The sequence below is a fragment of the Pollicipes pollicipes genome, unplaced genomic scaffold (genome assembly GCF_011947565.3).
Source record: "Pollicipes pollicipes isolate AB1234 unplaced genomic scaffold, Ppol_2.1 Scaffold_3087;HRSCAF=3621_pilon_pilon_pilon, whole genome shotgun sequence".
NCBI classification, from domain to species: domain Eukaryota; kingdom Metazoa; phylum Arthropoda; class Thecostraca; order Pollicipedomorpha; family Pollicipedidae; genus Pollicipes; species Pollicipes pollicipes.
The window spans coordinates 47,324,098-47,338,528 of NW_023596225.1; the positions used below are offsets into that span (position 1 = coordinate 47,324,098).

Here is a 14,431-nt window from a genome sequence, read left to right on the forward strand (position 1 = left end):
GAAAACGACTATGGTTATAAATATCATGAACACTACCACGCGCAGCGACGTCTAGAATCTAACAGCCATTATTTAGTGACAAGATAACTGAGTTAAATTCTGCGGATAACCGCACGGACATGCACGGAACACAACTGGAACAGTTGAGGTCCCAGAGCAAAGTAACTGCTGCTGGCTGATCGATAAGGTATGTACTGTAACTATTCGAGGTTGTGGACTTTGTTAGTTTGTTCGCAGTGCAAAGGTACCGTCATTGAGGCTGGGTCTACCTCACAAAAGCATTTCCTTTCCGTTACAAATCATGTCATACTCCCCCAGCCGTAAGCATCTGACCGCGCTCTGATGCTGTCTACGAATGGTTTTTGAAGTTAAATGCAAAGAATTTGCTGCCCACTGTCCGAAATTATTTGGTAGCCTTATGTTGGCCCGGAGTTGTCTCGCTCCGCTGGAATATCTGTCGCGTTTTCACATTGGCGTGGGCCGAATGGAGGTAAGTACGCCGCAGAGGCAAACTCTCAGGGCTGTGCTTTAGCTCACTGCGTCACGGCTCAAGGTCAGAGGAAACCTGTTCAGCTGGAGAGAAAGCCCCCAATTTAGAGAAAAAGGCTGCCCAATAAGGAGCGAAAAAGACGCTTTCGGCCGGACGAAACACGCTTTTGGTGGGGGGGGGGGGGGGTAATACAACCATTTTCCATCGCTCTGCCTCCAGCATATTCTGCAAAAATGCACCACTGTCGAAGACAAACTGGAATGCGTCATGTAATGAAATGCACGCAAAAATGGAATGCGTCAGCTGCTCTGGATTTGTTGGAATTAAAAAACAATTTTCCCCAATAACCTTCGACTACTACTATAAAAAGCAAAGCAATTTCTAGTCCGGATCTTTGAAGCAATCTCCCATGCAATATCCTTCTCTTCTTTCTCTGTCAAAGTCACGGGCTAGCTGTATGGCTTAAGATAATGTGAGAAGAAATGTGCTCTATGAATGGAAGAAACGCACGCTGAGAATGTACTATCAACGTCCCTCCGAACAACCAAACCCCTGATCGAAACTACTGTGACGGAATCCTTCACCAGATAAACTGAACATGACATGAAAGCGGCGTTCAAACAACCTGTCATTTGGAGCACAATGATACCCGAATATAAGTCCAGCCGTGTAGTGGCGCTGATGGCTACAACACACGGTCTTGGAAAATGTATTGCAGCGGATATATTAAGCTAAACATTGTCGCGATTGATTAAAAAACGCAGTTTTCCCCCGCTGAAGCCAGACTGTTATCATCATCCCCGCTCGTGGAGCAGCTGCCTCGCCTATGATCTAGCTCTAAGCTTCCGGCCACGGGTTCAAGCCGGTGGCAGTGGGCGCGCCCAAGGGCGTGGCCATGGGTCCTGCGCTTATTCATCGGTCCGACCAGGAGAACAGTGTGGGTCAGCCAATGACTGGGCGCAGCGGGCCGTGACCTCAGGCCAAGATCTGGTCTTGGCCGACCTATAAAAGCAAAGACACTGTGGGAATCTGCACCAGTTGCACGGCGTACCCGGCCACTAAACCACACAGCATGAAGGTAGGTGTCACCAAGCATACAGCTGGACAAGTGCGCTGGTGGCTGCTACGGAGCCATTTGCCACCGGCATTGGGCCAATGTGTTTAACGTAGTCACGGAATCATAAAGCTAGCAGTCGTGTGGATAGTCTTTGGTGCATATTGAGTATCTTCCATGAGGCTGATGTTGAAAATGGACATTTGTTGTGTCCTTTCCCGGCAAGCACCGTGCCTTTTCACTCCAAACTAAGTATGGCCAAGCGTCCCTACATCACAGTCATGGAAAAATGGCCCAGGTATACCTGAGGTAACCCTAAATGACATTACTGCACCGCAGTTGCCAGTTGCCGGCTGCAACTGCCGCAGCAGTTGCAGGCTCTGGAATCGTCATTTACAACGACGTATCTCGAACCCAAATGGGCACCGAAATGAATGTCACCAAAACTGCCAACACCAGAAAAACCTAAGTTTTGGCGAATGCCTACGGATTTGTGTTGGCTTTGAGAAAGGCAGCGTTTTACAAACCATGATATTTTTACATGTGTTTTCAGTGCTCTGTGGTGTGAGCTGCGAATTGAATGACAGGTGTGGTCATTACATGTGTGGACTGTAATAAAGCCTAATGTAATAACGATATCGAATCGAATGTAGTAAAGCCGTTGAGAAATTATTTCAGATTAATATCGCATGTCCGTAACAAAATCGTTATGGCATTACAGGTGTTCATTATTGCCGCCGTTCTGGCTGCTGCCGCGGCCGCCCCGGAGCACAAGACGTCTCATCACGTGGCACCGACCTACAAGCCAGCCCCCTACCACCCGGCCCCGGCCTACAAGCCGACCCCGGCTCCCTACCATCCTGCTCCGTCCTACAAGTCCGCGCCCTACCACCCGGCCCCGGCCTACAAGCCGACCCCGGCTCCCTACCATCCTGCCCCGTCCTACAAGCCCGCCCCCTACCACCCTGCCCCGTCCTACAAGCCGGCGCCCCACCACCCGGCCCCGTCTTACAAGCCCGCCCCCTACCACCCTGCTCCGTCTTACAAGCCCGCTTCTTACCACCAGGAGCCCCAGTACAAGGAGGAAGCCAAGCCTTTTGCTTACGACTATGCTGTCAACGACCACTACTCCGGAGCTAGCTTTGCCAAGAAGGAGGAGAGCGATGGCCACAACACCCAGGGATATTACTCGGTGGCTCTGCCCGACGGCCGTGTCCAGCACGTCAAGTACGTCGCTGACCACTACGGCGGCTACAACGCTGAGGTCACCTACGAGGGAGAGGCCACCTACCCCGAGTACCACCCCGCCCCTGCCTACAAGGCTGCCGCTCCGGCCTACAAGCCCGCCTACAGCCATCCCGCTCCGGCCTACAAGGCGGCGGCGTACTAGTCAAATGCCAAAGAATGTTTTCTATTTAAACGCACAAATGCTGATGTTGTGAAACTTTTTGTGACCTGACCCACTGTGTTTCAATAAACGAAACACTCAAGCCACGCGTGTTTTTACGCAAGCCGTCTTGCGTTGTCCAGTGAGCTAATTTCAGTGATGCCGCTGCAACAACAGCCAAGCAACAACCAACCGAAAATAATGTCAGTAGTATGTTATTTAGCCACGAGGTGGTTTATCACAGGTTTTGCGTGCAGTACCTCCGCCACAAATACTGCCGGAAGTTTTCGGTACGATTAAGACGCATTGAAGTAATTATTTTCAAACGAATATTCTCGGTGATCAGTATAGGTGATGTGTTGAAACATAAATGCACCGAAACTCCTTAGATGGTGGTTATCAATGCACGATTTTGTTTAGCTTCTCTGGGGAGCCACTGGGAAAGGAAGCTCCTTCTCCTCGTGTCTGGAATGACTCAGATCGTTCCAAGTAGGTCCTTCACAGCTCCAGTGCTACCAGGCGGTCAGGCCGGCATATTCTGCAGGGAATATCTTTCGGATGCTTACATATCTTAATGACTTGTAGCGTGCCAAGTGCAACACATTTCTTTGTGAGCATTTTTGTTGGGTTTTTATTTTTGGCACGCAAAACTGTTCATTTCTTAGGTGGCGATTCGCAGCTCTCCCACTTCTTGCTCTTCAGAGATAATTCACAGAACGATCGGACCGTAAGAGCTGAGTCACTGCGAGCTGACTTGACTGAACATCCAGGTGATCAACGGGGCGTGTCCAACTGCCACGCGCCACCGGTCGATCTCAGACCGGCACCAGAGTGTTTCCGTCAAGCCGCCGCACCACATGGCGCCACTCGTTTCGCGATCCTTTGGCGCGTTTTGACGTCGGAGGAACGCTTGGAGGTTTGGGCACACGAACATACAGAAAACAATATGTTTGAGGTTGTGCTCGCATCCTTTGTCTGCACACTTGATCGTAACACCTGGACACTTATCACGGTTAGGCCACATAACCGACCAAAAGTCACGTACATTTTCAAATAATCGTATGACCGCACCAATTTGTAACCAATCAATTAGTTCGGCGTCATGAGACCGCAGATTCGAAGGAACTAGTGCTAAATGCATCGCCTAGCGTCAAGTCAATACCACAGCCATTGTCTTCAACTAAAACTCCGAGCCAGCCAATATATGGCTGAATAACCCGCCCCCCAAATTGGAGAAGTTTGGTGTCTTTTGGCGCAGGCAACTCGTTGTAAAGGGCTTGTGACAAGTATTGCTAGCATGCAGTGCGAGGTGTTGCGTATAGGCGATGAATCATTACCCATCGAAGCTGGTTTGCACCTGCTTTCATTATTAATCTTCCTAAAATCGATTACGCGACACTGGAAGTAAACAACAATGATGCAGTGATCAAAACATTTCGAAACGTCACCGAGTCTGTTAGAATTCCAATCAATTAAACTGGTATTGTTGGGGATTTTTTATTTAGTAGTAGATTTGCTATATCAAGCAGTGCTTTCGGAGGTCAGCGGCAGTCATACATTTTGCACAGTAGTAGGTGGCTGGCGGCGGTCGGACATTTTGTAGCAGCGCGTGAGCAGCTCACCCGAACGTTCAGACGTCCCTCCCGAGAGGAGTGAGGAGTGGCCAGGGAAATAAAGGGCTGAAAGTGCGTGTTCAGTGAGTTTTCCTAACATTTTTTGATGCCCAAACCCGGGAAGTAGTGAACTGAAGTTTAAGCATCTGTTATTTTGCTGAGTTGTTCTGAGTGCCCATGTCAAGATGGGTGGAAGCCCGGATGCTTTCAAGAAGTGAACAGCAGCTAGGGGTTGGCTGACCAGGTCAGTGAGGAAACTTGAGGGAATTCTGGAACATAAACAACCAGATCAAGATGCACTTCAGGCCGCTAAACTTGGCTGCGAGAGGAGGCTCCACTTCCTGGATGAGGCCCAGTCTGAGGTGGAGCTGTGCTTCGAGGCAGAGGAAGAGATACTTAATGATATTGAGGGTGCAGCCGACCTGAGAGACGGGGTGATGTCGGTTTTGGATAAGGTTGGTGGAGCCCTGCAGCGGAACAGTAAGGCTGGCTCAGTGAGCTCATTGAGCGGGGAGGAGCATCTGAGGCTTCCAAAGATGGAGCTCCCGAGATTCAGTTGGGATGTCCTCAAGTGGCAGTCCTTTTGGGAGAGCTCTGAGGTGTCCGTCAATAATTCGGAGCTGCCTGATGTGATCAAGTTTGCCTATCTTCGGTCGGTGCTGGAGAAGGAGGCGCAGCACTGTGTGGCGGGTCTTTCCCTGACTGGTGCCGACTATGTTAGTGCATGTGACCTCCTCAAGAACAGGTTTGGGAGGAAGGAAGTGATAACCTTTTCCCACATCCAGCAGCTTCTTCCATTTCCAGAAGCCAGATCCAGTAGCCATCAGTCCCTGAGAGAACTGCAGGACTGCCTCCTAACCCACATCCGCAGCCTGGAGTCACTTGGTGTGGGAGGTGACAGGTATGGTGTAATCCTTGTCCCTCTTATCCTGTCTAAGCTATCCCCTGACATCAAGCTGGAGTGGGTTCGTGAGGTCACAGGCAAGGAAGCGGACCTGGCGTGGGTGATGAGCTTCCTGGCGGCTAAGATGGAGCGCAGGGAGCGTTCCAGTGCCCATGACTCTATTCAGGTACAAGGGGCTCCAGGTCAGCAGCTGGCTGCCCCAGCTGATGAAGAGCGACACAAGGCCACAAGCGGCACTCAACAAGGGAAGAAGAGAGAGGGGCAGAGGAGGACACCAGCAGCAGCAGCTCTGCAGTCAGGAGCCAGAGCAGGGCGTGGCTTCTGTGGGCAGACACACCAACCTGAGGTGTGTCTGAAGCTAAAGCCCCTGCCAGTACCAGAGCGCAGAGATGCTATCAGGCAGGCTGGGCTGTGCTTTCGGTGCCTGAGAAGTGGACATGTGGCTCGCAGGTGTGACAAGGTGTGTGCGGAGTGTGGAGGACGTCACAGTGCTGTGCGCTGCCTAAAACTGCTTGGTGGTAGGGGGCAGAGTGTTGGTGCCGGCTTCCAAGTCAGGGTGCTGGAGGATGCAGAGTCCTGTGAGCATGATGTAAGAGTCCGTGAGCAGTAGTAAGATGCTGTCCGACAGAGCCCGTGTGCGCGACAGACGGTTGAACCGGTTATGGCCGGTGTGGAGGAATGAGTACCTGCGGACCCTACCTCCGCCGGTCCGCAAGTTTACGTCCCACGGTAAGTTGACGCTGGGGTCAGTGGTCCTGATCAGGGAGCACCAAGTCCCTAGGATGAAGTGGGTGATCGGGGTAATCACCAAGCTGTACCCAAGTAGGGACGGTGTCACCAGGTCAGCTGAGGTCCGAACTAGAGGGGGCCAGCTGAGAACCCGGGCAGTCCAGCGGCCGTGCGACTTGGAGCTGTGTGACGATCAGTGAAGCCGTTCATCACTCGCCCCTCCTTCTCCGCCAGGCCAAGTTTTGTGTAGTGCAGTGCCTTGTTTGTTTAGGATTGCTGTTTCAATCCAAAGGCGGGGAGGATGTTTGGGATTTTTGTATTTAGTAGTAGATTTTCTTTGATGTCAAGCAGTGTTTTAGGAGGCCGGTAGCGGTCAGACATTTTACGCAGTAGCAGGTGGCCGGCGGCGGTCGGACATTTTGTGGTAGCGCGCGAGCGGCTCACCCCGAACGTTCAGATGTCCCTCCCGCGGAGAGTGAGGTCTGGCCAGGGAAACAAAGGGCTGGAAGTGTGTGTTCAGTGAGTTTCTCCTAACAGGTATCTTAAAAATTAATAACAAGATTCAATGCTGCAGAAAACAAGCAGGAAGGAGCCAGGAGTGTTGACCCTGCCATCTAACACATCTTGCATTCAAGTTATCAGGGATTGTATAAAACAACATGTGTATGTTTTAACGGTGGCTACCATTAAGAACATTGCCGCCCTAAGCTTCCAGCAACAAGAATCTGCAAATTGTCTATATTTGCAGTCGGAGGGAATATCCCTCACAGTAGCCTCCCAAGTGTCAGTAATGTGTCCTCGGTACCAGAGAGCAAAGCTCACCAATTTTTAGTCTCCTGTGCCTCTGTGGACGACTTCAGCCATGTTCGCCAAACCACACTAACACAACTAGCGACATCTTAACGGCGTTAAAAAGAACGGAAGATATGTGGAAACAGTCAATAAAACTATTAACGACGCTAGCCAAAATGCAATTGGTCGTGCAGAAAACGTTTAGCGCACACCCAAACATCTAAAGAATGACTGACGTATTCATAACAGGCGTACGTAATAGATCACCACATCAGTGAGATGTGGGAGCATGGCTAAGAGTGACGCCCTATGGACACCAAGACTTCATACATTTGGAGTCGTAAAGAAAGACGAGGTAGCACGTAGTGAGGCGCCGGCCGCACTTTGAAGCGCTGTATGCATTTGCATGTGATGCTTCTCAGCAGCTGGTGAGGAGCAAACGTACTATTTGTTACACTCAGAAGTGTATCGGTTATTCCCTGTTCCCGACAGTTGCATCATTGAGGTTGAGTCCGTCACGACATGGGCAGATTGCTTGGCATACTGTACCGGAAGCGTTGTAGGGCAAAAAACGGTGTTACGACCTAGCCGATAGGGTAAAACGCAAACAAGAGAAGAGAAAATTGCACTAGAAATGTAAACGTTCCGATCATCAATGCCAATAAATGGCAATGAATACGTCTAACGCAACGTCGGTTTTGAGTATCCAAAATATGCCGGCAACGGTCAGCTATGACACATTTGTCTAACTGGCGGTGACCTGGCAGCAGTACTTGAAAGATTTAAGTTTTTGGCGCATAATCTGGCGCAGAACAGACAAAACATTAAATGTCATGGCAATGGTGCGCACGAGACATAGGGAGTTAGTGCTGCGAGTATTGACGTTGCATGGCTCTCATGGTGTTTGTGTGGATATCTAAAGATGGACCATGGGCTGAGATTGCGAAATGGGTTGCCTTTCGTGTCTGGCATTACGGAACCCGACAGTACAGATTTTCTTTCTTTCTAGGTTCTGTTTACATTTAGGCTGGTATGTCACAATCCCTGAAATTAACGTGAGGTATTTGCTAAAAATTGGTGCGCGAAATTTGTTAATATAAGCATCCAGAACTTGTATGCATTTGCCCGTTTATAGTGCTTATATATAAAGTGTTATATGATATGGCTCAATTGCTGCAAAAAACATTCCGTATGAAATCGAAAGTTTACATCAGAAGTTTTTCAAGGCAACTTTCTGGTAGAACGCAAAGAGTTACTTGGTACTTAAACGTTAAGAATGCTTTCCAAACGGTTACCCAAACTGCTGGAAAACTAAGAGGCAACATGCGAAAGCCGAAAGTGTCACAAATATCAACATATATATATATATATATATATATATATTATATATATGCATATCTATCTATCTATCTATCTATCTACATATAGACATATATGTATACATGTATACGTGTGTGTAGAAGTATATATTACCAAAAAAAATCAACTTTGGCACATTAACGCATGACATGGCACCTGAATGTATAACAGCGCGCTCGTCATCAATTACATTCTCCTTCATCATCAAACTGAATATGTGCCTATACGTTTTCAATGGAACACCCACATCTAAAGTCATGGGTAAGGAAAGACCGAATTTAAAGGGCGCCAAAATCGCTTGCCACAAGTTGGGCGTGTCCCGGGGATCGGCCAATTCTTCACGCTAATTCATCAGCCTAGCCTGTGGTAGCGGGAGCCTCCCGTTCAGTGGGCTCCTGTCCTTGGCCTTACATCGGCGGCTCGCGGACGGTCCTATAAAAAACGAAAGCACTGTGGAAGCAGGCACCAGTTTCACTGCGCACTCGACCACAAAAACACAGCATGCAGGTAGTCGGCTTGAAAGGAGGTGTTTGAGGTAGTGTTTTTCAACTGTCAGAGATCACTCTGGAAGACATGCCGTGGTCGGAACCATGCTGAGATGCGTTGTATCAGAAGCGTGGTTGTAAACTGCATTGTAAAACAGGAAAAATGTCAAAACGACTGGCTTATTAATAACACAACTGTGGTGGCATTTCAGATCTTCGTCGTTGCCGCCGTGCTGGCTGTCGCCGCCGCCGCCCCCGGCTCCGGAGACGCCGGTGTACAAGCCCACGCCGGCCCCCTACCACCCGGCCCGCTCCTACAAGCCGGCCCCCTCCTACAAGCCGGCCTCTTACCATCCGGAGCCCCAGTATAAGGAGGAGCCAAGCCGTTCGCCTACGACTACGCCGTCAACGACCAGTACACCGGCACCAACTTCGCCAAGAAGGAGGAGAGCGATGGCCACAACACCCAGGGATATTACTCGGTGGCTCTGCCCGACGGCCGTGTTCAGCACGTCAAGTACGTCGCTGACCACTACGGCGGCTACAACGCTGAGGTCACCTACGAGGGAGAGGCCCAGTACCCCGAGTACCACCCCGCCCCTGCCTACAAGACTGCCACTCCCGGCTTACAAGCCTGCCCACAAGCCTACTTACAGCCATCCCGCCCCGGCATACAAGGCTGCGGCGTATTAGTCACCCGATGAGAACGTTTGCCTATTTAAACGTGTAAATGTGTTGTTATCAAGCTTTTCGTGACCTGACCTGCTCTGTTGCAATACAGCGAAGCACTCAAGTCATGCGTTTCTTAAAAACACTCATACCTCTTCCAGGGGGCGATGTTATCTGACCAACTGAAACGGGACATTTCCATTCAACGAAGCTCTTGACGACAACAACATTTGTAATTTATATTAGGCAGTGAACCTCCATGTGACATGATGGCGTGTGAGCCGGTCAATCTCGTCACAATACGAAAATGTATACAATACTATACAATTTTTATTACTATACAAAGCTATACACTAGCTATACAATTGGTACCAAATCAAAACGATGCATCACAACGCCCATTTTCTCTGCGAAATGTAGGTGCCGGCCAGCAAAATCGCCACACTGAAGTGACCTGAAAGGTGGTTATTAGTGCGCGGCTGGTCAAACACTTCTGAATTGTGGCTGCCTGACGGATGAATGCTTCCCCACATCACTACAATGGACAAAGGATCCGTACTTGACCACCCATCCCGTAATGGCACGTTACAACCCATCACACACATATGTATATGTATATATATATATATGTATATATATATATATATATATATATATAAAGCTGAAGATAAAGCCATGAAATGGGCAACCCTGGGACCACATATATCTAAAATCCCAACAGCTACCTATCAGCAGGCAAAAACTTTAAATAGCATGATTAAACGCTACACACCAGCAGAGTATAGCTTGCAACCAACAGGACAATTTATTGGCAAAATCAGGTTTTACAATCCCACCGGTCTACCTGCATCATTACGCGTAGACAGTCATTTCCCAAACGCGACTGTTGATGAAACAATCCAAATTACACTCGACTGCGTCTACAAACACCAAACCTTGCCACCATTGAAACCGTCACGACCCATTCTCGAAACGGATGTTCCGATTCTGCACGACAGAGGCACGCTTCCGCTGCCCAAGCGGAAAACTGCTGCGATGTACATGGTGTCGCTATGGTATCACCGCTCGGATGTTTGTTTGCAAATATGTACATGTGCTGGCTGGAGAACCAATTTCGCTGCAAATTGAAAACAAATCAATCATTGTTTTCATGTCAAGCGTGCATTCTTTAAAAATGTTTGCGAATGGCAAACTGCTTTCTCGAATAAACACGACAACTACGAGTCGTAAGTAGATATAGAGTGATGTCATAGATTATTGCACGTTGCAAAAGTTAGGGGTGGGTACAAGGCGTTCTGCCCCAATAACTTACAGCGGTGCTATGCCGTTTTTTCTATTTCAACGACCCATGAGCTAGGATTCACACAGGCAGCTGGGTGACAACACACGGTCGATACTCCTGCCATCCTGTGGGTGAAATCAGAAGTTCAGTTCGTGTAATCCGCACCTGGCTCAATTCAACGAAGGGGGCGCCGTTTGCCTCTTGCGACCAACTGTGCGACACTGATACAGCTGTAGGGCGTGTAGCATTCACACCGCAGCTGTATGAGAGCCAGGCCTCTCGTGCACGTGTCGTGACTCAAGCAACAACCTGCTGACATATGGATGTAAAGATCTTGTCTCTCACGTTTAGTTCTGTTTCCTTGTTGAGAGGATTAACCCTGTCCACAAATGAATATAAAAAGTAAAAGAAATGGAACTCCGTTTCGTTGTTGTTTCGTGTTTTCCTCGAAGTATCCGTACATGCTGAAGACTAATGCCGAATGTTTCCAGATTTACGTGAGCTCTACGTGAGACAGAAAAGTTGTGGTGATAATCTGTGATGACTGTTCTAGTTCCCAGCGTTATGGTCGAACATCAGCGGTGTTCTTTCTTGTTTGGTTCGGAGAGGGTGACAGAATTATATCAATTCTGAAAAGTTGCCTAAATCCTGAGCTAACGTCTTTTTCAACGCGAAGAATACGGTTTTGGTCCGGGATAACACCTTCTGGCCGGAGAGAAACACGCGTTGCTCTGATGGAGGAAAGGGTGTGGCGCAGGTTGAGCCCGTATTACCCCACTTAGTGTCTAATTTATTTTGCATGACTGCGCTCCTCCTGAAGAGAAAACACAAAAGTGGAATATTTCTGACGCACTGGAGCGCTTGGCATGGATTAAAAGTTCTCATGTCATGTTTTGGTCGTTCCAGGAAAAAAATGTTTCCGAGACGTAATCCTTTCAAGCCCACACTCGTGCCATCATCTTTTCCGCAAATAACACAGGTGTTTGCAGAATATATCACAGGTGAGCCCTCCTGTTTAGAGTGTGATTAGAAAATCTTCTAGATCGATCTTGCAAATTGACGGTGATACTTTTATTGACGATAATGTGTCAAAAACTCAAACCTGTAATTTTAATCTAAAACTGCAGTGCCCTGCACCCGATGAAGTGCATGGGGTGCGAAAGCACCAGACATAAAACCTGTAGTCTGCAGCAAAATGAACTTTATAATATATATCCAGACACGCAGTGTTTATGACATGCAGAGCGCGCATGCTTCGGAAAATATCTATGAGCGGCCACAACAAATTATCATAACTTTGATGCGGTCGATTAAAACACGAGTTTCAAGCGGCTGTAGGCAAGCTGTTACTAACCTTCCCCACTTCTGCGAGCAGTTGCCTGGGCTATGAGCTGACCCTAAGCTTCCAGCCATGGGTTCAAGCCGGTGGCAGAAAATGTACTATCAACGTCCCTCCGAACAACCAAACCCCTGATCGAAACTACTGTGACAGAATCGTTTACCAGATACACTGAATATTAAATGAAAGCGGCGTTCAAACAAGCTGTCGTTTGGAGCACAGCGATCTCCTACGATAAGTCCATCCGTGTAGTGGCGCTGATGGCGACGACGCTCGGTCTTGGGAAATGTATTATAGCGGATACATTAAGCTAAGAATTGCCGCGATTTATTAAAAGACCCAGTTTCCCACCGCTATCGCCAGTCTGTTATCAACATCCCATTTTTGCGAGCAGCTGCCGGGCTATGAGCTGGCTCCAAGCTTCCGGCCACGGGTTCAAGCCGGTGGCAGTGGGCGCGCCCAAGGGCGTGGCCATGGGTCCTGCGCTTATTCATCGGTCCGACCAGGAGAACAGTGTGGGTCAGCCAATGACTGGGCGCAGCGGGCCGTGACCTCAGGCCAAGATCTGGTCTTGGCCGACCTATAAAAGCAAAGACACTGTGGGAATCTGTACCAGTTGCACGGCGTACCCGGCCACTAAACCACACAGCATGAAGGTAGGTGTCACCAAGCATACAGCTGGACAAGTGCGCTTATGACCGCTGCGGAGCCATTTGCTACATGCATTGAGCCAATGTGTTTGACGTAGTCATGGAATCATAAAGCTAGCAGTCGTGTGGATAGTCTTTGGTGCACATTGAGTATCTTCCATGAGGCTGATGTTGAAAATGGACGTTTGTTGTGTTCTTTCCCGGCAAGCACCGTGCATTTTCCCTCCAAACTAAGTATGGCCAAGCGTCCCTACATCACAGTCATGGAAAAATGGCCCAGGTATACCTGAGGTAACCCTAAATGACATTACTGCACCGCAGTTGCCGTGCAGGCTCTGGAATCGTCATTTACAACGACGTATCTCGGACCCAAATGGGCACCGAAATGAATGTCACCAAAACTGCCAACACCAGAAAAACCTAACTTTTGGCGAATGCCTACGGATTTGTGTTGGCTTTGAGAAAGGCAGCGTTTTACAAACCACGGTATTTTTACATGTGTTTTCAGTGCTCTGTGGTGTGAGCTGCGAATTGAATGACAGATGTGGTCATTACATGTGTCGACTGTAATAAAGCCTAATGTAATAACGACATCGAATCAAATGTAGTAAAACCGTTGAGAAATTATTTAAGATTACTATCGCATATCCGTAACATAATCGTTATGGCATTACAGGTGTTCATTATTGCCGCCGTTCTGGCTGCTGCCGCGGCCGCCCCGGAGCACAAGACGTCTCATCACGTGGCACCGACCTACAAGCCAGCCCCCTACCACCCGGCCCCGGCCTACAAGCCGACCCCGGCTCCCTACCATCCTGCTCCGTCCTACAAGTCCGCGCCCTACCACCCGGCCCCGGCCTACAAGCCGACCCCGGCCCCCTACCATCCTGCTCCGTCTTACAAGCCCGCCCCCTACCACCCTGCCCCGTCCTACAAGCCGGCGCCCCACCACCCGGCCCCGTCTTACAAGCCCGCCCCCTACCACCCTGCTCCGTCTTACAAGCCCGCTTCTTACCACCCGGAGCCCCAGTACAAGGAGGAAGCCAAGCCTTTCGCTTACGACTATGCTGTCAACGACCACTACTCCGGAGCTAGCTTTGCCAAGAAGGAGGAGAGCGATGGCCACAACACCCAGGGATATTACTCGGTGGCTCTGCCCGACGGCCGTGTCCAGCACGTCAAGTACGTCGCTGACCACTACGGCGGCTACAACGCTGAGGTCACCTACGAGGGAGAGGCCACCTACCCCGAGTACCACCCCGCCCCTGCCTACAAGGCTGCTGCCCCTGCCTACAAGGCTGCCGCTCCGGCCTACAAGCCCGCCTACAGCCATCCCGCTCCGGCCTACAAGGCGGCGGCGTACTAGTCAAATGCCAAAGAATGTTTTCTATTTAAACGCACAAATGCTGATGTTGTGAAACTTTTTTGTGACCTGACCCGCTGTGTTTCAATAAACGAAACACTCAAGCCACGCGTGTTTTTACGCAAGCCATCTTGCGTTGTCCAGTGAGCTAATTTCAGTGATGCCGCTGCAACAACAGCCAAGCAACAACCAACCCGAACATAATGTCAAGAGTATGTCATTTAGCCACGAGGTGGTTTATCACAGGTTTTGCGTGCAGTACCTCCGCCACAAATACTGCCGGAAGCTTTCGGTGCGATTAAGACGTATTGAAGT

General features: G+C 49.5%; 2 protein-coding genes across 2 annotated transcripts; both read left to right on the plus strand.

The window, feature by feature from the left end:
• The first annotated feature begins 484 nt into the window (after window positions 1–484).
• Window positions 485–3,034, plus strand: LOC119090299 (adhesive plaque matrix protein-like). The gene is made up of 4 exons (XM_037213084.1): window positions 485–490; window positions 1,353–1,427; window positions 1,470–1,568; window positions 2,266–3,034. The coding sequence occupies exons 1-4, from the start codon at window positions 485–487 to the stop codon at window positions 2,932–2,934; spliced, it is 849 nt and encodes a 282-aa protein (XP_037068979.1). The 3' UTR covers window positions 2,935–3,034.
• Window positions 3,035–12,727: 9,693 nt separating this feature from the next.
• On the plus strand, window positions 12,728–14,220 carry LOC119114739 (adhesive plaque matrix protein-like). The gene is made up of 2 exons (XM_037238755.1): window positions 12,728–12,759; window positions 13,430–14,220. Exons 1-2 carry the CDS (start codon window positions 12,754–12,756, stop codon window positions 14,117–14,119), a joined length of 696 nt encoding a protein of 231 aa, XP_037094650.1. The 5' UTR covers window positions 12,728–12,753; the 3' UTR covers window positions 14,120–14,220.
• Window positions 14,221–14,431: the final 211 nt, after the last annotated feature.